General features: G+C 39.3%; 2 protein-coding genes across 4 annotated transcripts; one reads left to right on the forward strand and one right to left on the reverse strand.

Moving 5' to 3' along the window:
- Nucleotides 1-3,928: 3,928 nt before the first annotated feature.
- Nucleotides 3,929-24,973, reverse strand: LOC106084709 (ubiquitin carboxyl-terminal hydrolase 44). Of its 2 annotated transcripts, XM_013248590.2 has the most exons (4): nt 24,916-24,973; nt 7,234-7,464; nt 4,454-5,123; nt 3,929-4,379 (listed from the first exon to the last, which is right to left on the reverse strand). In XM_013248590.2, the coding sequence occupies exons 2-4, from the start codon at nt 7,412-7,414 to the stop codon at nt 4,115-4,117; spliced, it is 1,116 nt and encodes a 371-aa protein (XP_013104044.2). In that variant the 5' UTR covers nt 7,415-7,464; nt 24,916-24,973; the 3' UTR covers nt 3,929-4,114. The 2 variants fall into 2 exon arrangements, with proteins under 2 accessions (XP_013104044.2, XP_013104043.2); XM_013248589.2 differs by lacking the exon at nt 24,916-24,973 and having other exon boundaries at nt 7,234-7,904.
- Nucleotides 8,493-24,368, forward strand: LOC106084708 (uncharacterized). 2 transcript variants are annotated; one of them, XM_013248587.2, is made up of 5 exons: nt 8,533-8,946; nt 9,003-9,326; nt 16,565-16,888; nt 23,761-24,084; nt 24,166-24,368. In XM_013248587.2, the coding sequence occupies exons 1-5, from the start codon at nt 8,896-8,898 to the stop codon at nt 24,304-24,306; spliced, it is 1,164 nt and encodes a 387-aa protein (XP_013104041.2). In that variant the 5' UTR covers nt 8,533-8,895; the 3' UTR covers nt 24,307-24,368. The 2 variants fall into 2 exon arrangements, with proteins under 2 accessions (XP_013104042.2, XP_013104041.2); XM_013248588.2 differs by lacking the exons at nt 23,761-24,084; nt 24,166-24,368 and adding an exon at nt 19,590-19,862 and having other exon boundaries at nt 8,493-8,946.
- Nucleotides 24,974-25,027: the final 54 nt, after the last annotated feature.

Genomic DNA, 25,027 nt, shown 5'->3' on the forward strand with positions numbered 1-25,027 from the left:
GCAATTTAAGTCAATTTTTATAACCACCACCTTTAAATGGGGGGCATAATCATCTGTATCTGAATTTGTTCTGATTGTCGTAAGATTTCATGATACCATGATTTCATTGGGTCCCTCTTAGACCAGAATCGACCACTTCACTTTTCAGGTCAATGAAACTATTAGTGTTCGGTTATATATTAGACCCCTCAGATATTGGTACAGAATAGTATGATCAGATGCCGTTTGTTTTATTAGCCGCAGACAGAATACATTTCCAAGTGCCTCTTTTTTCTGAGCTCCTTCTCTAATTTTTAACATCTAGTTGGTCTGAACCGAAAGAAATGACGGCTTGCCAGGATAAGTCACACAGGAGATCAGGGAATGCAATGGAAATATCTGGTGAGCTGCTGTGGAGGCATCCTCATTTACTGTAAAACACGTCGGGCCAACAATCTGCTCTACTAAAGCTATACCCCGCTGTTCATTACCTAGGGTAGAGTTCCCTAAAGTGTGATGCGCATTAAAGTCTACTAGAACCAAGCGATTATGGCCAGACAGTAGGCCACTTATGTCGGGGTTATAAGCTTGGCCATTAATTGAGACATAGCTACCAACCGGCGGTATGTACACGTTGTATAGCTCTATCTCGGCAGTACCGGACCTGACTGCTATCCCATGCACTCCATGTAGGGGTCACCAAGCGCAGGTTAGATGGGTCTATATTGCACGGAATGGTGTATCACGAAGGCCAATCCCCCACCTCGTAAAATCTGACTCATAAAATCCAGAATCTCATCGATTTTGCTTCGAAGACCGTTGCAGTTTAGTTAAAACAAGTAAAAGCGTGCTAAGTTCGGCCGGGCCGAATCTTATATACCCTCCACCATGGATCGCATTTGTCGACTTCTTTTCCCGGCATCTCTTCTTAGGCAAAAAAGGATATAAGAAAAGAGTTGCTCTGCTATTAAAACGATATCAAGATATGGTCCGGTTCGGACCACAATTAAATTATATGTTGGAGACCTGTGTAAAATTTCAGCCAATTCGTATAAGAATTGCGCCCATTGGGGCTCACGAAGTAAAATAGAGAGAACGATTTATATGGGATCTGTATCGGGCTATAGACCGATTCAGACCATAATAAACACTTTTGTTGATGGTCATGAGAGGATCCGTCGTACAAAATTTCAGGCATATCGGTAATAATAATTGCGACTTCTAGGGGTCAAGAAGTCAAGATCCCAGATCGGTTTATATGGCAGCTATATCAGGTTATGAACCGATTTGAACCTTATTTGACACAGTTGTTGAAAGTAAAAATAAAATACGTCATGCAAAATTTCAGCCAAATCGGATAGGAATTGCGCCCTCTAGAAGCTCAAGAAGTCAAATACCCAGATCTGTTTATATGACAGCTATATCAGGTTATGGACCGATTTAAACCATACTTGGCACAGTTGTTGGATATCATAACGAAATACTTGGTGCCAAAAATTCCTTCCAATCGGATAAGAATTGCGCACTCTAGAGGCTCAAGAAGTCAAGACCCACGATCGGTTTATATGGCAGCTATATCAGGTTATGGACCGATTTGAACCATACTTGGCACAGTTGTTGGATATCATAACAAAACACGTCGTGCAAAATTTCATTCCAATCGGATAAGAATTGCGCCTTCTAGAGGCTCAAGAAGTCAAGACCCAAGATCGGTTTATATGGCAGCTATATCAGGTTATGGACCGATTTGAAACATACTTGGCACAGTTGTTGGATATCATAACAAAACACGTCGTGCGAAATTCCATTTCAATCGGATAAGAATTGCGCCCTCTAGAGGCTCAAGAAGTCAAGACCCAAGATCGGTTTATATGGCAGCTATATCAGGTTATGAACCGATTTGAACCATACTGGGCACAGTTGATGGATATCATAAAAAACCACGCCGTACAAAATTTCATTCGAATCGGATAAGAATTGTGCACTCTAGAGGCTCAAGAAGTCAAGACCCAAGATCGGTTTCTATGGCAGCTATATCAAAACATGGACCGATATGGCCCATTTACAATACCAACCGACCTACACTAATAAGAAGTATTTGTGCAAAATTTCAAGCGGCTAGCTTTACTCCTTCGGAAGTTAGCGTGCTTTCGACAGACAGACGGACGGACAGACGGACGGACATGGCTAGATCGACATAAAATGTCACGACGATCAAGAATATATATACTTTATGGGGTCTCAGACGAATATTTCGAGTAGTTACAAACAGAATGACGAAATTAGTATACCCCCCATCTTATGGTGGAGGGTATAAAAAGAATACACTTCCCGGCAGCGATCTGGCAATATTAGGGCTGGAATGCTGCTGTTGTGTATTGCAGCACGGGAGAGGTTGGTGGGTAACAGAAGGTGACGACGATTCAGAAGGCGGCAACGACGCAGAAGGCGAAAACGACGCAGAAGGCGAAAACGACGCATAAGGCGACAACGACGCAGAAGGCGACAACGACGCAGACGGCGACAACGACGCAGAAGGCGATAACGACGCATAAGGCGACAACGAAGCAGAAGGCGACAACGACGCAGAAGGCGATAATGACGCAGAAGGCGACAACGGCGCAGAAGGCGACAACGACGCAGAAGGCGATAACGACGCAGAAGGTGATAGCATCGCAGAAGGCGACGACGACACAGAAGGCGACGACGACGCAGAAGGCGACAACGACGCAGAAGGCGACAACGACGCAGAAGGCGACGACGACGACGCAGAAGCGACGACGACGCATAAGGCGACGACGACGAACAGAACCAAGGTTCGGGGTTGTTTTTAATCCCGTCACAGACCAGAAGCGTGCGGAGAAGGCACTCCGGGATATGCATCTGTCATGACGAAAAAAGGACGAACGAAAGAAGAACGGTGCGTACAACCGGCTGCCATGGAATTGCTTAATCTGTTTGTTGGTTGCCTTCATGTTGAACTTTTTCTCCATCACAGTCCACTAAACTACTGAGGCGGTAGTTCCCTACGGGAAATTAGTCAGGTTCCAAACCTTTCTCGGGATAGCCCCCTTGGTGATAGGGACCGGTCCCAATTCTCCTCCCCTTACATGGAAAAACCTATCACTTATACAAGGGTTTGTCACTCGCTTGCCACCATCCAAAAGTAGCAATCCAAAGTAGCATTTGTTTGCCAGTATTATTCTGATGCATACGCCTTATCGCCTCCAGTCTTAAATAGTTCAGCGGGTAACCCGTCGGTTCGTGCTGCCTTGTTGTTCTTCAGTCGGGTCACTGCTACTTGGACCTCATTCTGACTAGGAGGTAAACATTCTACACCATCATCAGGTGTTGGATCTGCGGTATCCTCTTCGCTGCCAACATCGGACACTTACAGTTGGGTAAAATGTTCTTTCCATATCCTCAGCATGTTATCTGTGTCAGTTACCAGATTTCCTTCTTTGTCTCAGCAGGAGGATGTGTCTGCACCAAAGCCATAGATTTGATGTTTAAATCTTTGTTAGAATTTCCGGATTTCTGACTCCTGTACATCTCAATTCGCTCACTCTCACATCTTTCCATTTCCTTTTTCTTTCTGCGGAATAGAAGTCTCTCCTTTTCTTCCGATATCTTTCCTTCATCTGAGGCATTGCTACTGATTGCAGAACCTCACAGTTCCAGTCTGTGTGGTGTTCACAGCTATACCGTGTCGGTATTGTTTATGTTGGCCACCCATAGGAGGTCAGTTCGACACTTATCACCTTTTCATTGCATTCAACAGCCCTATAGGTTCACAAGTATTTCAAGTCATATCTGAGCTTGGAATCCCTGCAAAATTGAGACGACTTCTCAGGATAACGCTTGCTGATACATGTTCCTCAGTTAGAATAGGAAATGACCTCTTCGAACCGTACAATACCAAACAAGGTTTCAGATAGACACCTTAACGAAAATTGTAAAGAAATTTTAATTTATTGGCATTCACTTTACAATATCTTAGAGATAGACATTAAATGTTGCTACAAAAAGGACGATAAGGTAATAAGGACGACAATTTTTAGAAACTAAAACTTATAATTCATACATAAAAAAATTAAACATCACAAATCCATTTTATATACGAGTAGGTGCCATTTTAGGCCTTTCCCGCAACGGCTTGAACAAAGAGATTTACAAAGTGATAGAAAAATAAAAGTAAAATAAATAATATTATCAATTGAGTCTGTTCTAGATTGTCCGAAACAGAGAAGGATATCAAGGGCTTGCTGTCACTGGAACGGCCAGTAACGCTGCAGCAGGTGGAGGGTGATAAAGGAAACTCAAATCGATTGTCCAGTTTTGAGGGTGAAGGTAGAGGATTTAGATTGGCTTCCTTGAATTGATTAAGCAGCTCATTTAATCTGTAAGAAGAGAGAGAAAGTACGTGGCTTAGTTATGTTAATACTAGCAGGTTTAAATTTTCCTTTATCCCTACTTGGTGTCATGCTCCCGTAATTTGCCTTCCAACAATTTCTTCTCCTCACTCAATGCTATTAGGCGTTGTTCCACAGATATCATTTGACGATTGGTTTCCTTTAATTTGCCAAAGTTTTTCCACTCATGTTCCAAATAGGCAATGCGTTCTTCAAATCCGTCTTGCATTTGTTCCATAACAAGATCATTGTCATTGGAGTTAGTGTTCATGTTGGCATTGGCGTTGGCGTTGGTGTTGGCTTTGGTGTTGGTGTTGGCGTTGGGGTTGGCGTTGGTGTTGGCGTTGGTGTTGGTATTGGCGTTGGCGTTGGTGGTGGCGTTGGTGTTGACCGTAGTAGGCGATACCATTTGCTTTGATTCCGCTTGCCCATTGTAAGGCCGATGAACAAATTCTCCTTCATTATAATTCCAAATGCTGAAACTTCGCAAATGCATTACTTCACCATGTTGGCTGGTATTGTAATGATTAAGGGCATGGCCACGTTGATGACGTCCACATCCTATGTGATTGCATTGAAGGCATAACCATAGATCGGTTCTTAATTCGCATGACATACAAGTGGTTACCTCCTGAGTGTTTGTCATTTTCGGTATCTGATGGTAATGACAAACAGGACATTTACATTCTTCAACCTCAGCAGGGGTTTTTTTACTGGCAGTCTTTGGGCAATCTGCAAGTGTAGTGAGAAAACAAAAAAAAACATTAAATGTGGCTTGGCTGAAACCTATCAACCCTCCATCGGCTTAAGTGTCGAAATGTTACTTAACCCAGTAGTGCGGCATATATAGAAACCCAGGAGAGGAGAACTTTTGGGTGAAAAGGGGATAGGAGAAATGTCATCACGGCAGGAAGGTGACAGAAATGTAAAGACGTTAGTGTGTGCGAATCAAGATGTTCAGGAATCAGATTAAAGTTCAGAAATTCTATCAAAGAATAAAACATCAAACCGATTACTATGGTACAGACACATTCTCTTGAAGAGACAAAGAAGGAAATCTGGTAACGGATAAAGATAGTGTGCCTTGGATACGAAGTGAATATTGAACTAAGCTGTTGTTGTCGCTGTCGTAGCCGCACTTGCTTGTGGAGGTATCGATCCTCGTCCAGCTTCTATAGGTAAGCAAGCTCGTTCCGGTTCATGGGATCGATCGCCGCGGAATGGCAAGATGGCCATTGGCCATTTAAGGGCGCCAATAACTTGCCATCATATAAAGCATCATAGGCACTCTGTTTTCAAGCAAGAGCCGGTGTCTCCCGGCCTCTCACTGAGACTCTTCACCCCAAACCGCTGATTGTCCCCGACTACAATTATAGTTTGTGACGTGGGACATAGAACTGTGTAACTGTCCAGCCAAACCTACCCGATTCCGACCCAGATCCTTCTGGACGCACTCCGACTTAGTCGTAGTTCCTGGATCTGGATGTTGCAACAACAACAACCCGGCACAGGAGAACTAGAACACCATGAGAATAGATTGTAATTTTGAGCTTCCATCTGTGTAGTGCTTATGTTTTTTGTTGTTGTAACCACATTTTCACGTGGAGGTGCCGATCCTCGTCATGGTCTTGTAGGTGAGCAAGCTCGTTCCAGCGGGAACAGTTTGGCCAACCTTTGGAACAGGTTGGCCATTGGTAATTTAAAGGCACCAATAACCCGCCTTGTCATATCGGGCATCATAGGCACTCAGTATTTGTCCGAGCCGGTGCCGCCCAACCTCTCACTGAGACTCTCCGTTCGCACACTCCGCACAAAGTGCAATTTCGAGCTCAAATCTCTGTGGTGTTTTTCGTTGTCACGAAAAGCTTAGCTGCGAGCTAACGCTCGAGTCCAAAGGTTGCGGATAGTCAAATGTTCCATACGGAATAGTGGCAACTGCAGTCGCAGTCAATCGGGGATATCTTAATGCTCGATATGACAAGGCGAGTCATAACGCCTTAAAAAACCACTGGCCATCATGTTCCCGCGGCGATGGTTCGGAACAGGCTTACTCACCCATAAGAGCTACGATCGGCCCCTTGGACCGGAACCCATGAGGCTACAACAACATTTTCGCGGCATCGGCCCTATGAACCGGAACGAGTTTACTCATCTTTAGGAGTTTAACAGGAATCACTACCTCCACAATGCAATTGTGGCAACTACAACCGAACCAAAATATTAATGTCGTCTCGACACGGGGTAACATAAGCACCACACAGGCTAGAATTTTAAACTGCGGTCTGGGAAGTGTTTATTGTTATCATAAGAACCTTAGCTGCAAGCTATCGGGCGCGTTCGCAGGTCGCAGATAATGGAATGCCTCATAGGGAGTAGCTGCAATTGCAGTCGCGGTATCAAGCGAAGAGTCTTTGTGAGAGGTCCGTCGACACCGCCTCTTGCATAAACTCTTTGTGCCTATGACGCATGATATGACATGGCGAGTTATTGACGCCTTTAAATAACCAATGGCCACCCTGTTCCCGAAGCGATCGGTCCTTTGGACCGGAACGAGCTTGCTCACCTATAGGAGCTAGACGAGAATCGCCTCCTCCACATCTAGACATGTGGCTACAACATCTATGTCGACGAACAGCATGAGTTTAAAAATACCGTTATTTTTGGACTTTGAACTTGTTTCTTATGTATATCGACTAAATGTACATATATTTTCAAATACAATTTTTAAACAGTTTGATTTAACAATGCCCGGCATGTAAGGAGTTGGTATCTATTTTATAGGGTCCAAAATAAAGACTAAAACAAAAAAAAAAGAAATAGAAAATTCAATGTTGGTACTTACAGTTTTTGTCCAAAAAACATTTTCTTTCAAAGTCCCAAATTAGGCTATGTTGCAAATCCATTGTCAGCTTATGTTTTGTGTTTTTGTAATGATAAGTTATGTGGCCCTTCTTCTGGCGCGAACAACCGACATAGGCACATGATAAACAAGCCCACAATGAAGCTTTCTCCTGACAAGCCATGCAAACTGTGATCTTATCACATTGTGTGTGATAAGCGTGGAAACTAGTTGCTATATTGGAATCCATTCAATAATAAAATTTCAATTTAATTACAAATTATTCCCGTTTTAAATAAGAGAGAAAGAATATAAAGAAACTTTAAACTTAAAAATCAAAAGTTGTTTGATCGATCTGTTGTTGTTGTTGCTCTAAATATCTCTGTTCCCGTTTTATCGATTATCGCAAACGATAACGATTAATTGATAACAATAGGAAATCTGCGTGGAGTTCCCAATAAGCACTCGCAAGATGGCAGTAATACAGATACTAACTCACAAAATTCGGCATGTATGAAAATTATCGCGTTTTTAGTTACTGTCGCCAGTATATTAACCTGTGAAAAACTATTTCCATTATGGAGGACGTAAACAGACTTTGTTAAAAAAATTCGCATACTATATTAAAGGGGAGATCAATACGTTTAATTTGGCATAGCACACTTAACCCAGAACTGTTTTTCATAGAGGAAACGTAAAAGTTTTCTGTTTCGAAACTTTAGGCAGGAAACTAAATCCAGTCTGGAAGCCATAAATGGACTTCGTTCAAGAAAGTGCACTCACCAAATTAAAAGGGAGATCAATGTCCTTAATTTGGTATACCACACATACCCCAGAACTGTTTTTCGTAGAACAAACCATCCAGATTTCTGCTTAGAAACTGGAGGGCAGGACACTAAAATTCGGCATACTGCCCTTAAACTGGGTATGCACCTCTTGCAAAATTTTCGATTGCAACCAAGACATTTATGGCGCCACTGAAAAATAGTTGTGTATAATACAAGATGGCGACAAACATCGATTTATAATTTTGGCCGAATTTTAATCCTTTTGCGTAATAAAGTACATATGCGCTGTAATTGATCGTATTTATTTGCAAATAACTTTATTTCATGTTGGATGAAGCTATTAAAACATATAATTTTATTTGTGGTTGCTAGAAAAAATTCCCCAATGCCATATTATGTCACCCTGTTACTTAAAGAAAATTTCATTTGAGCTGCGTACCAGCATACGAAATTTGCGGTAACGGTACCGGCAACGAGAATTTCGTTCAGTATTTGTCAATGCATTTCTTATGGAAAATGCATTTGTTTTCAACATGCAATTATAATTCTAGTATAAAATTGGTTAAGAAATAGAATAAAGTGTTTTATACATATTGATGCCTGTTGACAGCAGGGTAGACGTAGGTAATGCAAATTTGCCCATGCACATTCCATTAAGGAACAGAGGTGGATGAATGTGCATATTTTTAAATCTCTGATAAGCGTACTAAGTCAAATTGAAACAACACCACTTAGACAAAATTGCCAGAAAATCGTTATTACGTTTAGTCTATTTAAGTTTAAAAAACTAATTGTTACGAAGCTATTTAAAAAAGCGTGCTGCGGCATTTTCTAAGAACAGTTCTTTACGAAATTGAAATTGAAAAGAGTTACCAAAATGCAACAAAAAGTCTTCCTAAATCTACTGATTGTCCTTCTCATACAAAAGGTTTGTTATCAGTTATGTTTCTATTCTATCATTTACATTCTAACAATTATTTTTAGGTTTCTTGCAGCCTATTTAGAATTAAAAAAGTTGAGTGCAAAACCTTTGATCCTGAAGTTGTGACAATCGATTTGTGTGACTTGGGAGCCGACATTAAACATCCAGCACTGTCCGTATCATTACATTTGGTTAAGACGCCCATTACCAAGGCTAATTTTCGAATAATTGTTGGACTAGTAACGGATAAAGTTCCCGTGATTGTTCTTAATAATAGCTGGGATGCTTGTGCTTTCATGAAAAAACGAAAGTCGAATCGAGTTCTTGGCCGCCTCTATCAAACCATTGCCCCGTACACCAATATCAACCACACCTGTCCCTACGATGTAAGTAAATTAGAAGAAGAAATAAGTAATAAAATTACGTAAAGTTCGGCCGTGCGGAATATCTGGAACTTACCATTATAGATTCTGCTAAAAATCCACACCTATGAATTTAGTTAAAACCTAGTACTGACTTAGAAAACGCATTATAAAACATAGTGACAAAGAAAATGCGAACACATTCAGTAAAGGTGGTACTGAGTTCTATGAGCAAAATAGCAGCGACATGTCGCTGCGCCAGTATAAATTTCGCTTCAATTATTTCTTCTTTTTTAATTGCCCACCCGTATTCGGGTGTAGCAATTAATTATTCTACAAATATTAAACTAGACAATTACAGTGACCATGGAGGATTGTCTGTTTTTGGCTGCAGTATTTTTAATGAAGGCAACATTTTGATAATTTAAACTTTTCATTCCCAGTAGGATTTGTGCAGTGATAGGTAACGTTTTCTCCACTTAAAGCTGACTTACTGACTTGATTCGCAGCAAAAATGCCTATTAAATTATTGCGCAATCCGACTGACTCTATTCTTCGCCAAATGCAGAGTTGATTGCTGCCCATTTCGTGAGCACTTAATTGAAGCGGAATTTGTGTAGGCGCAGCGACATTTCGCTGATATTTCGCTCATAGAACTTAGTACCACTTCCATGGAATGTGTTCGCATTTTCTTCGTCATCATTTTTATACCCACCATTCTGTTTGCAACACATCGAAATATCAATTTCCGACCCTATAGAGTATATATATTCTTGATCAGCGTAAAAATCTAAAACGATCTAGACATGTCCGTCCGTCTGTCTGTTGAAATCACGCTACAGTCTTTAAAAATAGAGCTATTGAGCTGAAATTTTGCACAGACTCTTTTTTTTTGACCATAAGCAGGTTAAGTCCGAAGATGGGCTATATCGAACTATATCTTGATATAGCCCCCATATAGACCGATCCGCCAATTTAGGGTCTTAGGGCCACATTTATTATCCGATTTTGCTGTAATTTGGGACAGTGAGTTGTGTTAGGCCCTCCGATAACCTCCGTCAATTTGACCTAGATCGGTCCTGATTTGGATATAGCTGCCATACAGACCGTTTTCTCGATTTAAGGTTTTGGCCCCATAAAAGGTGCAGTTAATGTCCGATGTCGCCGAAATTTGGGACAATGAGTTATGTTAAGTCTCTTGACATATTTCTGCAATATGGCACAGATCGGTAAAGATTTGGATATAGCTGCCATATAGACCGATCTCTCGGTTTTAGGTTTTGGGGGCATAAAGGGCGCATTTATTTTCCGATGTCGCTGAAATTTGAGACAGTAAGTCTAATTAGTCTCTTCGACGTCCTTCTTCAATTTGGCCCAGATCGGTCCAAATTTAAATAAAGCTGCCATATAGACCAATCTCTCGATTTAGGGTTTTGGGCCCATAAAAGGCGCACTTATTGTCCGATTTCGCCGAAATTTGGAACACTGCTTTGTGTTAGGCTCTTCGACATTTTTCTGCAACTTATCGGAACATATTTCGATATAACTGCTATGGGACATAAGGTATGCAATTTTCACCGAATTTTGATGAAAGGTGGTTTACATATATACCCGAGGTGATGGGTATCCAAAGTTCGGCCCGGCCGAATGTTAAGACCACGTAACATTGGATGAAATGTTCTTTCGTTGTCAAGGCGTATTTAAAAAGGTGGTATCACGCAAACAGTTGTTGACAGCCGGCCAGGTTTGATGGTATTAAGATGTCAGATTTTTGTTTGCATTCTGTTTGTTGTCATCTTCTTTCTTGCATATTATCTGCTCATGTACACACACGCACACAAATTTCTTTGCGTGTGTTGGCAAGACGTCGATCAGATTGATGGCGGATCGCATCATATGATTTGTGGTTGTTGTACAAATGAAACCACCTTTAATTGTTTCGCCATGTTTCGTTGTAAGGCTTATATCAAGGCTTTTTAGTATTTTCTTATATTTCAAAAAGGCGTCTCTAGCCAATTCTATTCGGCATTTAATTTACTATGACATATCCCACATATTATTATTTTGGAATCCTAGGTATTTAAAAGTACGTTTAGATTTATGGCCTTTTCAAGATTTAAATGCTAAATCCTGTGTTTTTTGCAAATTTTTACCAAACAAAAATAAATCCTACTTTTGCACGATTTATTTTTAAATCCCAAATAAACCCAATTTGATGGCTGAATTATCGATAAAAGTACCAAAATATGCAACTGCTTTCAAGAATTGTGTATGGATGTGTGATATGCATGTACGCTGGTGTATGTCACTTAAATCCCCAAAAACACACTGAAAACGGACAGTATTTGTTTTTGGATTTAGATCATAATAATTTCAATGTACATATTTTCCTTGCCTACTGTCCTTAACGAAACTTTCGACAGAGGTGCATCCTGCCCTTACAACGCTATTTTGTTCTCGAAGGAATACCGTTATGATTTGAAGTCATAGGGTTACCAAATGCTATGTATTTGAATGTAAACACTTAACCAAATAATTTAAAACAAAAATCGAATGGTGTCAGACACAAATAGGATAGACATTGATATAATGTAAAGTGAGAAAAGGCGACCCTAATATTTTAACCGTGACTGTGCATACACTTCATAAAATCTTGCATCAATCTTTCAAGGTGCAACACATGTTTTTTATACATATTCACATAAAAACTTATGGTAAAGAATTTTTCTAAAAAACATGAATCGATCGTAAATCTCCTTATAACTCATTATAATTTCGTCTAATTTTTCGTTAAAATAGCATGATGTGCATGTAAAAAATCTAACTTTGTATCAAGGAGACTCTGTTGCTTCCTTCCTTATCGGTGAATCTATGGTAAGCATTGAAGCCACATTGAATGGAAAGAAGACAATTGTCATACAAACAATATCCGGATATTAGATGTGATATATGAAACGTATGTCCTCGTTAGTCAATGCGTTTAGCCAAATGACTAACTACTTATAATAATTTCGATGTCAATTTTATATGTTTGATTTAATTTTTTCTTAAATGTTGTCTTCTGTTTACCAAATAATAATGTGGTAACCCCCTTTTTCTATATGTAAATAAATGGCATATTTATAAGTAAATTGGTTTCATCAATCATTTTTTATGCGCTTCGACGATAGGGGAAGACTAGTCTTCCATCCTTCCCCTATTTATACATCGAGTATATACTGATCCATTTTGAAGACTCAAAATTCTTCAACATCAGTCTTATGAGTGTACATAGCTCGTTGGACATAGTTTTCGAATAAAAGGTAGGTAGACATTGTGAGATTCAGTAAAAAATATGCACGAAAGATTTTGTGAAAAAAATTGTTTGAAGATGACTGTAGAACCGCTGTAATATGGATTCCAGATCTAAAAACCATTACGCTTGTGAATGATGGTAAAGGAAAAGGTTTTGCGTGAGTGCAAATCGACGACATCACTCATAAGCTGTTACATCACCCCACCAGAGGCGGGCGATATGAGGTTTACTGACATTTTATCATGACTATCTCCCATAGTTGCAGCCAAGACAAATTTAACGGGTAGGAGCAGTTGACCAACAACAACAAATCGAGTGCACTACCTGTCAAAATCAGACTTAAGTTCTTTAACTATAAAGTTCTGGTTCTTTAACTAAAGAGCACACATACATAGACATAATTACCAGGTAGTGTACCGTTCACAGCTGAATACAATCTTTTCTCCCGAAGTGCACTATCTGTCGACGAGTTCTGGTTGAGTGTATGTGTATTATAGTTAAGAACCATATAACACACAAGAAACGAAAAATGGCACATATTAGTAACATACTCAAAATCAGAGTTGCATCAATAACTGATTTTGACAGATAGTGCACATAATATTTTGTTGTTGGGCAACTGCCACTACCGTTAAATGAATATATCTTGGCACACACACAACCGAACGCTATAAAATCTAGTTGACAGACAATGTACTCGAAGTAGGATGAAAAATGCTCCTTTTATAAGCTAATTACCCTATCCAAATATGGTCTAATCTGGACCACATTCAAGTAGTAAATTTGACCACATTCGGGTAGTAAATGGATCTTTTATGGCCTCAATACCCTATATCAGGAGATCGGGTGGTCGGTCTATAGGGCAGCTATATCCAAATATAGTTCGATCTGAACCACACTTCACAGAAAAGTGCATGGGTCCACCTGAACTTACTGTGCCCAACTTCATCGAAATCGGATGAAAAATTACCAATTTATCGCCTCAAGACTTTAAATCTGGAGATCGGTCTATATAGCGGGAATATATAACTAAAATCAGATTTTATGAGATCAGAAGTTCTGGATTATATACAAAGAATAGCAATCAGAGTTGCTATTTTTGAAATTACATATGACATGTCTGATCGTCTAATGGCAGCTTTAAACAAGTAAAAGTGTGCTAAGTTCAGCCGGGACGAATCTTATATACTCTCCATCATAGATCGCATTTGTCGAGTTCTTTTCCCGATATCTCTTTTTTGGCAAACAAAGGATAAAAGAAAAGAATTGCTATAATATTGGAGCTATATCAAGTTATGATCCGATTCGGATCACAATTGATTTGAATGTTGGAGATCATAGTAGAAGTCATAAAGTTTCAGCCAATTCGAGTAAGAATTGCGCCCTTAAGGGGCTCAAGAAGTAAAATAGAGAGATCGGTTTATATGGGAGCTGTATCAGGTTATATACCGATTCAGATCATATTGGACACGTATGTTGAAGGTCATGGGAGAATCCGTTGTACAAAATTTATTAAAGATCTAACAAAACTCGTCATGCGAAATTTCAGCCATATCGGATAAGAATTGCGCCCTCTAGTGGCTCAAGAAGTCAAGATTCAATATCATATAAACTTATGATTTCTTGAGCCTCTAGAGGGCGCAATTTCTATCCGATTTGGCTGAAATTTTGCACGCTTTGTTTTTTTATGACTTCCAAAAACTGTGCTAAGTATGATCCCGATTTTATTTCTTGAGCGTCTAGAGGGTGTAATTCTTATCCAATTTAGCTGAAATTTTGTACAGTGACTTCTTGTATGCCTTCTAATATACGTGTCAAATATGGTCTGAATCGGTCCATAGCCTAGTATAGCTCCCATGCAAACCGATCTTCCCATTTGACTTTTTTAGTCCCTCTAGAGCGCAATTCACATTCGATTTGGTTGAAATTTTGCACAGTGGGATCCACTATTGTCTTTAATATCCAAGCCAAGTATGGCCCCAATAAGGTTTATAACCTCTCATAGCTCCTAGAGAATAGCGATCTTTATCCATTATCTTTTGTTTGCCTTTAAAGAGATACCGAGCAAAGAACTTGACAATTGCGATCCATAGTGGAGGGTATATAAGATTGCCTATTATGTCACCCTGTTACGCAAAGAAAATTTCATTTGAGCTGCGTACCCGCAAGCGAAATTTTCGGTAACGATACCGGTAGCGAAATTTTCGGTAACGATACCGGTAACGAAAATTTCGTTTAGAACCCTGTTTTCATTGCTCTTTAAATCCGGATTTAATGGCTCGATCGTCTGTTTTCCCTTTATAAAATCAGCTGACGAGAACCTTAATACAGATTTAATGAACAGTGTTAACGGGGCTTAGGACACGTCAATGCATTTCTTATGGTACGAAAAATTTAGCAAGAGATGCATACTGCGCTTAACTCTAAAATATATTTTTGTCTAAGAGCCGGTATTTCCCGAATTTTTATAGTTCAGACTATTGGAGGTGGCACCCTCGTTCGGCAGGGAAGGATGTGAGCAATAACAAGTTATCACCTGATTCAGACCATACATGAATTGAATGCTGAACATTGTAGAAGTCATTGTGTTACATATCAGTTCATTCGGATAAGAATTGCGCCTTGCAGGGGCTCAAGAAGCAAAATCGGGAGATAGGATTATATGGGAGATGTATCAAGCTATTGATCGATTCATACCATATTAGACACGTATGTTGAAGGTCATGGGAGAAGTCGTCGTACAAAATTTCTGCCAAATCAGATGAGAATTGCGCCCACTAGAGGCTCAAGAAGTCAAGATCCCAGATCGGTTTATATGGCAGCTATATCAGATTATGTACCGATTTGCGCCATACTTGGCACAGTTATTGAAAGTCATAACAAAACACCTTATTCAAAATTTCAGCCTAATCGGATGAGAACTGCGCCCTCCAGCGGCCCAAGAAGTCAGGATCCAAGATCGGTTTATATGGCAGCTATACCAATTTATGAACCGACTTGGGTGATACTTAGCGCAGTTGTTGGAAGTGATACAAAAAAACACCACGTGCAAAATTGCAGCCAAATCGGATAAGAATTGCACCCTGTAAAAGCTGAAGAATTTAAGACCCCTGATCGGTTTATATAGCAGCTATATCAGGTTATGAACCGATTTGAACCATACATAACATAGTTGTTGGAATTTATACCAGAACACCACGTGCAAAATTTCAGTCAAATCCGACGAAAGGCTCAAGAAGTCAAGACCCAAGATCAGTTTATATGGCAGCTATATGCAAACATGGACCAATTTGGCCCATGTTTGCACATATTTGACAAACGAACGGATGCACGGACATGGCTAGATCGACTTAAAATGATATGACGATCAAGAATATATATACTTTATGGGGTCTTAGACGCTTATTTCGAGGTGTTACAAACAGAATGACGAAATTAGTATATTCCCATCCTATGGTGGAGGGTATAAAAATTAAATATTTGTTTTATATTAATAATGCTTTTTAAACATGAAATTATTATTTTAATGTGAAATTGGTTAAAAACTAGAATTAAGTGTTGTATACATATTGCTGCCTGGTGACAGCAGGGTGGAATTATGTGATGCAAATTTAACCATGAACATTCCATTAAGGAACAGAGGTGGATGAATGCGCATAAATTTAAATCTATGATAAGCATACTCATTCCAATTGAAACGATACCACTTAGAAAAAATTGCCAGAAAATCGTTATTACCTTAATTTTTAGTCTATTTAAGTTGAAAAAACTGATTGTTATGAAGCTATTTAAAAAAGAGTGCTGCGGCATTTTCTAAGTACAGTTCTTTACGAAATCTTCAATTGAAAAGATTATCCAAAATGCAGCAAAAAGTGTTCCTAAATCTACTGATTGTCCTTCTCATAGAAAAGGTTTGTTATAATTTATGATTCTGTTCTATCCTTTACATTGTAACAATTATTTTTAGGTTTCTTGCGGCCAATTTAGGATTAAAAAACTTGAGTGCAAAACCTTTGATCCTGAAGTTATGACAATCGATTTGTGTGACTTGGGAGCCGAAAGAAAACCTCCAGCACTGTCTATAGCATTACATATGGTTAAGGCACCCATTACCAAGGTTAATATTCGAATTATTGTTGGACTGGTAACGGATAAAGTTCCCGTGATTGTTCTTAATAATAGCTGGGATGGTTGTGCTTTCATGAAAAAACGAAAAACGAATCGAGTTTTTGGCCGCCTCTATCAATACGTCGCCCCGTACACCAACATGAACCACACCTGTCCCTATAATGTAAGTAAATAAGAAGAAAAAGAAACAAGTAACACAATTACCTAAAGTCCGGCCGTGCCGAATCTCGGGAACTCGACATTATAAATTCTGCTAAAAATCCACACCTATGAATTTAGTTTAGCATTATAAAACATAGTGACGAAGAAAATGTGAACGCATTCCGTAGAAGTGTTACTGAGTTCTATGAGCAAAATAGCAGCGACATATCGCTGCGCCAGTATAAATTTCACTTCAATTAAACATTCTTCAAATATTAAACTAGACAATTACAGTAACATCGACATAATTTTGTTCCGTCATGGAGGATTGTCTGTTTTTGGCTGCATTTAACAGCCTTCTCACGTCCTGATGACCCGTTTTTTTCATCGATGATGTCGATGAAGATTAAGATGTCTTTCTTACTTTTACGTTATTGCTTATTTGACGCTCGCTATTCAAACGTCTAAGCACTCGATCAGTCCATGGATTATTCAAAGTCCTCTTTTTTCGTCTATTGCTTTTATTGTCCATGTTTCTGCCGAGTACAGTTCTTACGGGAAATGGTAAAGGTCCTAAACCTGTCGCGGGATTTTTCCTCTGATGATGCGGTACCAGTTCTCGTCTCCTTATATGTAAAAACCTATCACTTTTATAAGGGTTTGTCGCTCGAGGAGCCGAAATGCCACCATTCTAACACCGCAGGACAGATCTTGGGACTTTGCAAGTACTTTTAATGAAGACAACATTATGATAATTGGAACTTTTCATTCCCTGTGGGATATGTGCTGTGACAGGTAAATAATTCTTCAGTTAAAGCCTAGTACTGACTTCATTCGCACCAACAATGCCTATTAAATCCGAAAGACTCTATTCTTCGCCAAATGCAGATTTGATTGCGGCCCATTTCGTGAGCCATTAATAACCTTTGCAATTAATTGAAGCGAAATTTGTGTTGGCGCAGCGACACGTCGCTGATATTTCGCTTATAGAACTTCGAACCACTTCCAGGGAATGTGTTTGCATTTTCTTCATTATCATTCTTTATACCCACCACCGAAGGATGGGGAATATATTGATTTTGTCCAGGATGGGATATAGCTGGCATATAGACCGATCTCTCGGATTAAGGACAGTGAGTTTCTGCAATATATTTTTCTACAAAATTGAACAATGATTTGCATTTATTAGACCACTCAATGTATAGATGCTATGGGGCATAAATTATTAATTTTTCACCGGATTATGACGAAGGAGGTGTACATAAATATCCGAGGTGGTGGGTATCCAAAGTTCGGCCCGGCCGAACTTAACGCATTCTTACTTCATTATAATGCGTTTTGCAATTAAGTTTATTGGCGCAGCGACATATCGCTGATATTTCGCTTATAGAACTTAGTACCACTTCCACGGAATGTGTTCATTTGTTTGGGCGAAAAGTCAAAGTCAGGACTAGGCTTAAGGACCGGTATATTTGGGGCAATTGACTACACATTTCCCGTAGGGGTAGTACAGACCATACGTAACATTGGATAATATGTTCTTCTTGGTGGTCTCACGCAAACAGCTGTTAACAGCCGGCCAGGTTTGACGGTATTAAGATGTCAGATTTTTCTTTGCATTCTCCTTGTTGTCATCTTCTTTCTTGCATATTATCTGCCTTTGTGTGTGTTGGAAAAACGTCGATCAGCTTGATGGCAAGATGGCAGATTGCACCATATGATTTGTGGTTGTTGTACAAATGAGACCACCTTTGATCGTTTCGCCAAGTTTCGATGTAAGGCTTAGTATTTTTTTAGTATTTTTCAAAAAGGCATCTCTAGCCAATTCTATTCTGCATTTAATTTATATGACATATCCCACATACGATTATTTTGGAAGCCTAGGTATTTAAAAGTACGTTTATATTGGCTATTAAATCCGGATTTATGACATTTTCGAGATTTAAGTGCTAAATGTTGTGTTTTTTTGCAGGTTTTACATAAAAAAATAAATTCTATTTTTGCAGGATTTATTTTTAAATCTCAAATAAACCCAATTTCATGGCCGTTTAATCGATAAAAGTACCAAAATATGCAACTGCTTTTTCAAAAATCCTAAATCCTGTGTTTTTTGTTTTTTTACCATCAAAAAAAAGAATTTTTTTTGGATGGTAAAAAAAAAGAAATTTTTTTGGCAGGATTTATTTTTAAATCTCAAATAAACCCAATTTCATGGCCGATTAATCGATATAAGTACCAAAATATGCAACTGCTTTTTCAAGAATTGTGTATGGATGTGTGTTATGCACATTCCTATATATGCATGTAGGCTAGTGTATGTCACTTAAATCCCCAAAAACAGTGTAAACGGAGAGGATTTGTTTTTGGATTTAGTTAAATCCAGATCACAAAAATTTCAATATACTGTCCTGAACTAAACCTTAGCCAGAGGTGCATACTGCCTTACATTGCTTTTTGTTCTCGAAGGAATACCGTTATGATTTGAAGATGTAGGGTTGCCAAATGTTGTGTTAAATGTAAACACACAACCAAGGCGGATTTAAAAAGGTGGTCTCACGCGAAGAACTGTTAACAGCCGGCTAGGTTTGATGGTTTTAATATGACAGATTTTTGTTTGCATTCTCTTAGTTGTCATCTAGTTGTTATATGGTAAAGAATTTTGATAATAAACATGAATCGTAAATCTCCTTATTTAAATTTCGTCTAATTTTTCTTTAAAATAGCATGACACGTATGTAAAAAATCTTTCGTTGAATCAAGGAGAATCTGTTGTTTCCTTGCTTACCGGCGAGTATATGGTAAGGATTGAAGCCACATTGAATGGAAAGAAGACACTTGGAATACAAACAATATCCGGATATTAGATGTGATATATGAAACGTATGTCCTCGTTTATCTCTGTATATTTAGCCAAATGACTAACCACTTTTCGATGCCAATTTTATGTTTGATTTAATTTTTTCTTAAATGTTGTCTTCTGTTTACCAAATAATAATGTGGGGCTACTTTTTCTATATGTAAAAAAATGGCTTATTAATGGGTAAATTGGTTTCATAAATCATTTTTTATGCTCTTAGGCGATAGGGGAAGACTAAGAAGCGGCCTTCCTAAATATTTAAAGGATATTTAACAACGTTGGAATAGAGCCGATAGTCAATTGCCACGTGGCATGCTACGTGGCAGGATTATCAACGCGGACTTCAAGGATAGTGTGTTAAGAAGGCGGATGGCTTCAGAAGAAGATGGCTTCAGGGAAGGGGTTTCTCGCCGATCCTCCGGAAACTAGTGATAAACAAAATTCTGTTGTATCTCAACAGGGATGGCGTATAAATGATCGCATCTGCGGCCGACGTCGTACTACTGATGACAGGCAAATTTCTGTCGACCATCAGCGACAATGAAATGTCGTTGAAAAAATGGGCTACGAGAAATGGATAGAATAAGAACCCAGGAAAGATAGAGCTGGTCCTGTTCGATCTGAGATATAAGTTGCAGTTTTTAAAACTCCCGTCTTCGGACGATCTTCAGAGAAGGTTCCAAGTTAGTGTCAGGAAATGGGAGTGGTTGTGTGCAGAGTTGTATTTTTGCTACGCGATGCTCAAAGCTCACTTTGTTTTGGCCTTTAATATTTCTGCCTTATGACTTTAATTTGCGTGCGGTTGATAAGACCTTTTCTTTTCGTGACTACAGGAATTTGGAGGAAAGTTCATTGGAACGGAGTGCACATGTTCCAATTTCTGTAGATCAGCAGATTGAATTTCTTTTGGAGAATTTCCTAATATTATACGTATAATGCAACAGTTCCTATTAGGAGTAAGCAACAGACTTCATCTAGTAAGCCATGGTTAAGTAGTTCCATCATTAAAACATCCATTGGTAAAAGAGACAGAGCATATACGATAAGGAAGAGGTAAAAACCCCAGAACTATGGGAGGAAATACCGCTAAGACTGCATATTATTATACGCGTTTTAGTTATGTACTAGACTCGAAGAGGAGATGGAAGGTGATTCACGATATAGGTGTCGGAAGGTCAAGGACATCAGGGAATTATAATGGTGACGTAAACGAACTTAACGAAAGCCTTCGTTAATATACCAACTGTTAAAGTTGATTCCTCTTTCCATGGCGCTCATGGCGAGCACATGCATTACTCATAATGAGGTTTTGCATAGGTTTAATCGAATGCAATCGGAACTGACGTTTTGATCCAAGGTTCATACGGATACATTTTTATTTCTGTATCAATATTTTTAACAACATCATAGAAACATGTTAGAACTATTACCGTTCCTAAATCTAATACGGGCAGTCGTGCTTCCGCGCTGGTCATAGTTGTGCCAGCACCCTAATAGAAGTATCCGAGTCAATTCGGAGTGAGATCGATGACAACAAGGTTTGTTTTCTTATCCTACGCGACCATTCCAAAGCATTCAACACCGCAGAACTTCGCCGGGTTTTCAATTTCACTGAGGATTATAGTCTTAAAAATTTCACTGTGGAACCTCAAATCCTGGTGGAGAGTCGGGTACCTTACAAGGGGACAAGCGGAAAGTACAGAAGATGGACGAGCAGAAACGGGAATAAGGCTCCAAACGCTAGTTAAGGTATCTAGGGTAGAAGGAAGGTATAGAGCGATCTACACCGACAAACCGTGAGAAGATTCTAGTGCGCAAACATAAGTTCCACGTCAGGAAGTACGAGTCTATGATTAACAATACTATCGTGGCACGTATCCGGCACTCTGCTACATCGCACGATACTGGAACAGACACCAACGCTACATCTGCAACGAGAACTGTCACACAAGTTAGAGACAAAACCGACACCGCAGATGGAAGCACCGCGCGCAAGACACCAGGCCCAGATAAGGGTATAACTGTTAAGCCGAGGCCTTTCATGGAACCTGCCTGATACCAGTTTGTCATCAGCGCCTGAACTACAAGTGACTATCTTATACCGGAGCAATCCTGAAGGCCGACTATCCACTGCAATATGGTTTTTGATCAAAGGTCACCGGGTGCGATAATAAGCTTTGGATTTTCTTTCGACCTGCATCGGTGATTTTTACCCTTTTGGCCTGGCATAAAGAAAGGCTGGTCCTCATTGATCAGATCCCCCACTGGATGACGTTGCGAGTGTGGATTCCCAGTCCTGTTATGGGGGACGAAGCCAGCGGAGAACTGGACAATTGTAAGTGGACGAGCGGGGGATAAAGGTGATGATAAGAATATCTGTATCAGGGTTGCTTCAGAACTCTTGTCACTCCTGAAGTCCTCGCTGGGAGAGATCAAGTTCGGCTAAAACCAGGGGAGAATGGTCGCACCCACCGATGACGACAACGCCACCCAGGGAGCTAGGGAGCAGGGACTGCCTGAAGTTAGTGCAGATTAACGTAAACCATTCAGAGGCAGTCACGGATGAGCTGCTGAGAGCTTTGGGGAGAGACCACCTCTGCTCAATTGGTGCGAGTAGAAGGGCAAGGCCTTGTACTAGGAGGTTACACCACAATCTATGGGAAGCAAGGATACCAACGAGAGAGGTGAGTCACTTTTTGACTACATTTTATCTTCAATCGGATCAGGGAACAGGATAGGATTATGATGAACAGTGACTCGTTGAAAGTCTTGGGCTGCAACCTCTCCACCCAGCGTTCCTTTTCGGATCACTATAGAATAGGAGGAGATACCATGTAAAAACCTGAGAACCAATTGGGAGAAGTTCAGGGAACAGATGCAGAAGCTGGAGGCAGAAATCTGTGCAATTACAGTAGCCACAAGGGAAATTCTGGTAAGGAATTTGCCGCCCCCAAAACTCACGATTTATGTGGACAATATGGTGGGTTCATCTGAGCCTGGCAAACCAGTTACCGGTCTTACTTAGGTGCCATTTGTCGAGCTACTGAACACAATAGAGGAGATAACCAGAGCGGAGTCGGTGACGAGATGGGACTCGGCGGATGGCTGCTGAACCGCTAGGGCACTCTGGCCTGTCATCGACCGGAGTGTGTTCTTGGCGTTCGATAAGAGATCGACGAGTACCTTAATAGGGGTCATAACCCGATACTGCCATAGGCCGCATGGCGGTGCGCATGGGAATACCGCATTATGACTTCTGCAGGAGTTGCCTCGATGTGTATGAGGAGGAAACTATGGAGCACTTGCTATGTTCATATCGCAAGCTCTCCATTCTGGAGAACCGATTCTTCTGCGATGAGGGTGAACTTGAGGACGTACCTCTGGGAGGTCTTCTGAGATTTGTTGATGGTACACCCGCGCTTGCGTGGGAATGTGCGGTTTTCATCACCACTTAAATTCTCCATTCCTCATGTTTCTTTTTTTGTCATTCGCGTATAACCTCTGGGTTCCAATCCAAGGACTCACATCTTCTTTCTTTTCAAACTGGCCTTTGAGTGAACTCACCACACTACCATTCAACCTAACCTAAGCTATATATGTATTGACAAAAATTATGGTGGGCCACAGATTCTCTCTCCCCCACCCCCCTAGCTACGCCAATGAATAATAGGTAATAATGGATAAAACATATCGAATATTGAATTGAACTTGAATTGTACTATGTTTTAAATGGTCACCAGGCCATATCTCAAAAGAGAGATGCTATTTTGATAAATATTACAAAAGTTTAGATGTGAAGTCATGCATTACACCATATTTAGTTTAAACTTATGCCCAATTTGTTTTTATTGACCAGTTATTTGACTTTCTCGCAACATAAACCAATAGCAAGTCGACATGGTGGCTAGAATGCCTCATAAAAATTTTAAATACTTAATAATACTTATTTTCTGCAAAGAGGTAAATTTTTTTTTGAACAAAATAACTTCTCATTAACGTAATTGTAATGTTTGTTTCAATTTTTTGTATATTTTTAGATTTGTTGTACATTTATGTTAAAATCAATTGAATGTCAAACCTTTGACCAAGATTTTGTGAAATTCGATTTGTGTGAGCTGGGCCCAAATTCCCAAAATATTTCCGCAATATCTGTTGTAATTCGACTTTTCAAATTACCCCTGAAATCGTTTAATCTACGAATAACAATGAGTGTCATAGGATCCAAGACCCCCATGAAAATTCTTAATAATACCTGGAATGCTTGTAATTTTCTAAAAAATCGAAAAAGTAATAATTTACTAGGCCGGCTATATCAATACATAGCACCGTTTACCAATTTAAATCACAGTTGTCCCATTAATGTAAGTACATACTTGGCCCATGCATAATTCCAAAATTTACTCAAAATTCAAAAAAAAAAAATTCTGATTTCTTTATCACAGCATGACATTCATATAAAAAATCTTACTTTAATACGAGGACAATCATTTTTAGCTGTATTCACTGGTGAATACCTGATAACGCTTGAGGCTACAGTGAAGGGAAAGAAAAGAATCAAAATTCAAATCATCTCTGGTTATTAACCTCAAATAAATAAAATGGCTATATTCTCATTTGTGTAGCAAATAAAATGGCTATATTCTCATTTATATAAAGATATTGGGTTGCCCAAAAAGTAATTGCCGATTTTTTAAAAGAAAGTAAATGCCTTTTTAATAAAACTTAGAATGAACTTTAATCAAATATACTTTTTTACACTTTTTTTCTAAAGCAAGCTAAAAGTAACAGCTGATAACTGACAGAAGAAAAAATGCAATTACAGAGTCACAAGCTGTGAAAAAATTTGTCAACGCCAAATATATGAAAAATCCGCAATTACTTTTTGGGCAACCCAATATTTTGGAGTAGTTACGGTCTCTTTGTACGTCAAAAATGTTGTAATTCTTAAATTGGCCGAATGACTTCGATTACATGTTTGAATAAATAAGTCTAAAATCTATAAACACATTAATAATAAATATATAAATACATAAAAAAGTTAATTCAATGGAGTTCATATAATGGGAGCAGAATGGCTTCCATTACATATTCAAATAATAAATTCTAAAATTTAAGTAGAGGGGTCTATTTTCTGAGCTTCAACTTCAACTAAATAGTTTAAAGCTTTTCTTTTCCACTATGGTTGTACTCACCTGGTCAAATGGAAATTTCTGCTGCTCTTTACCTGGAGTTTATTCTCCTGATTCTCATCTAAAATGATAAAAAAAAGTAACTTAAAACGTCTGTAAATCCTTAATGCAAGTT

Source organism: Stomoxys calcitrans, chromosome 2 (genome assembly GCF_963082655.1).
Source record: "Stomoxys calcitrans chromosome 2, idStoCalc2.1, whole genome shotgun sequence".
NCBI lineage: Eukaryota > Metazoa > Arthropoda > Insecta > Diptera > Muscidae > Stomoxys > Stomoxys calcitrans.

Bases quoted from the DNA above. Each gene is read 5' to 3' on its own strand.
- LOC106084708 (XM_013248587.2), top strand. From the start codon at position 8,896: ATGCAACAAAAAGTCTTCCTAAATCTACTGATTGTCCTTCTCATACAA. The intron at 16,889-23,760 runs GTAAGTAAATAA...GTATATTTTTAG, and splicing joins ACCACACCTGTCCCTATAAT to ATTTGTTGTACATTTATGTT. The intron at 24,085-24,165 runs GTAAGTACATAC...TCTTTATCACAG, and splicing joins ATCACAGTTGTCCCATTAAT to CATGACATTCATATAAAAAA.
- LOC106084709 (XM_013248589.2), bottom strand. From the start codon at position 7,480: ATGGATTCCAATATAGCAACTAGTTTCCACGCTTATCACACACAATGT. The intron at 5,124-7,233 runs GTAAGTACCAAC...CTACACTTGCAG, and splicing joins ATGTTTTTTGGACAAAAACT to ATTGCCCAAAGACTGCCAGT. The intron at 4,380-4,453 runs GTAGGGATAAAG...CTCTTCTTACAG, and splicing joins TTACGGGAGCATGACACCAA to ATTAAATGAGCTGCTTAATC.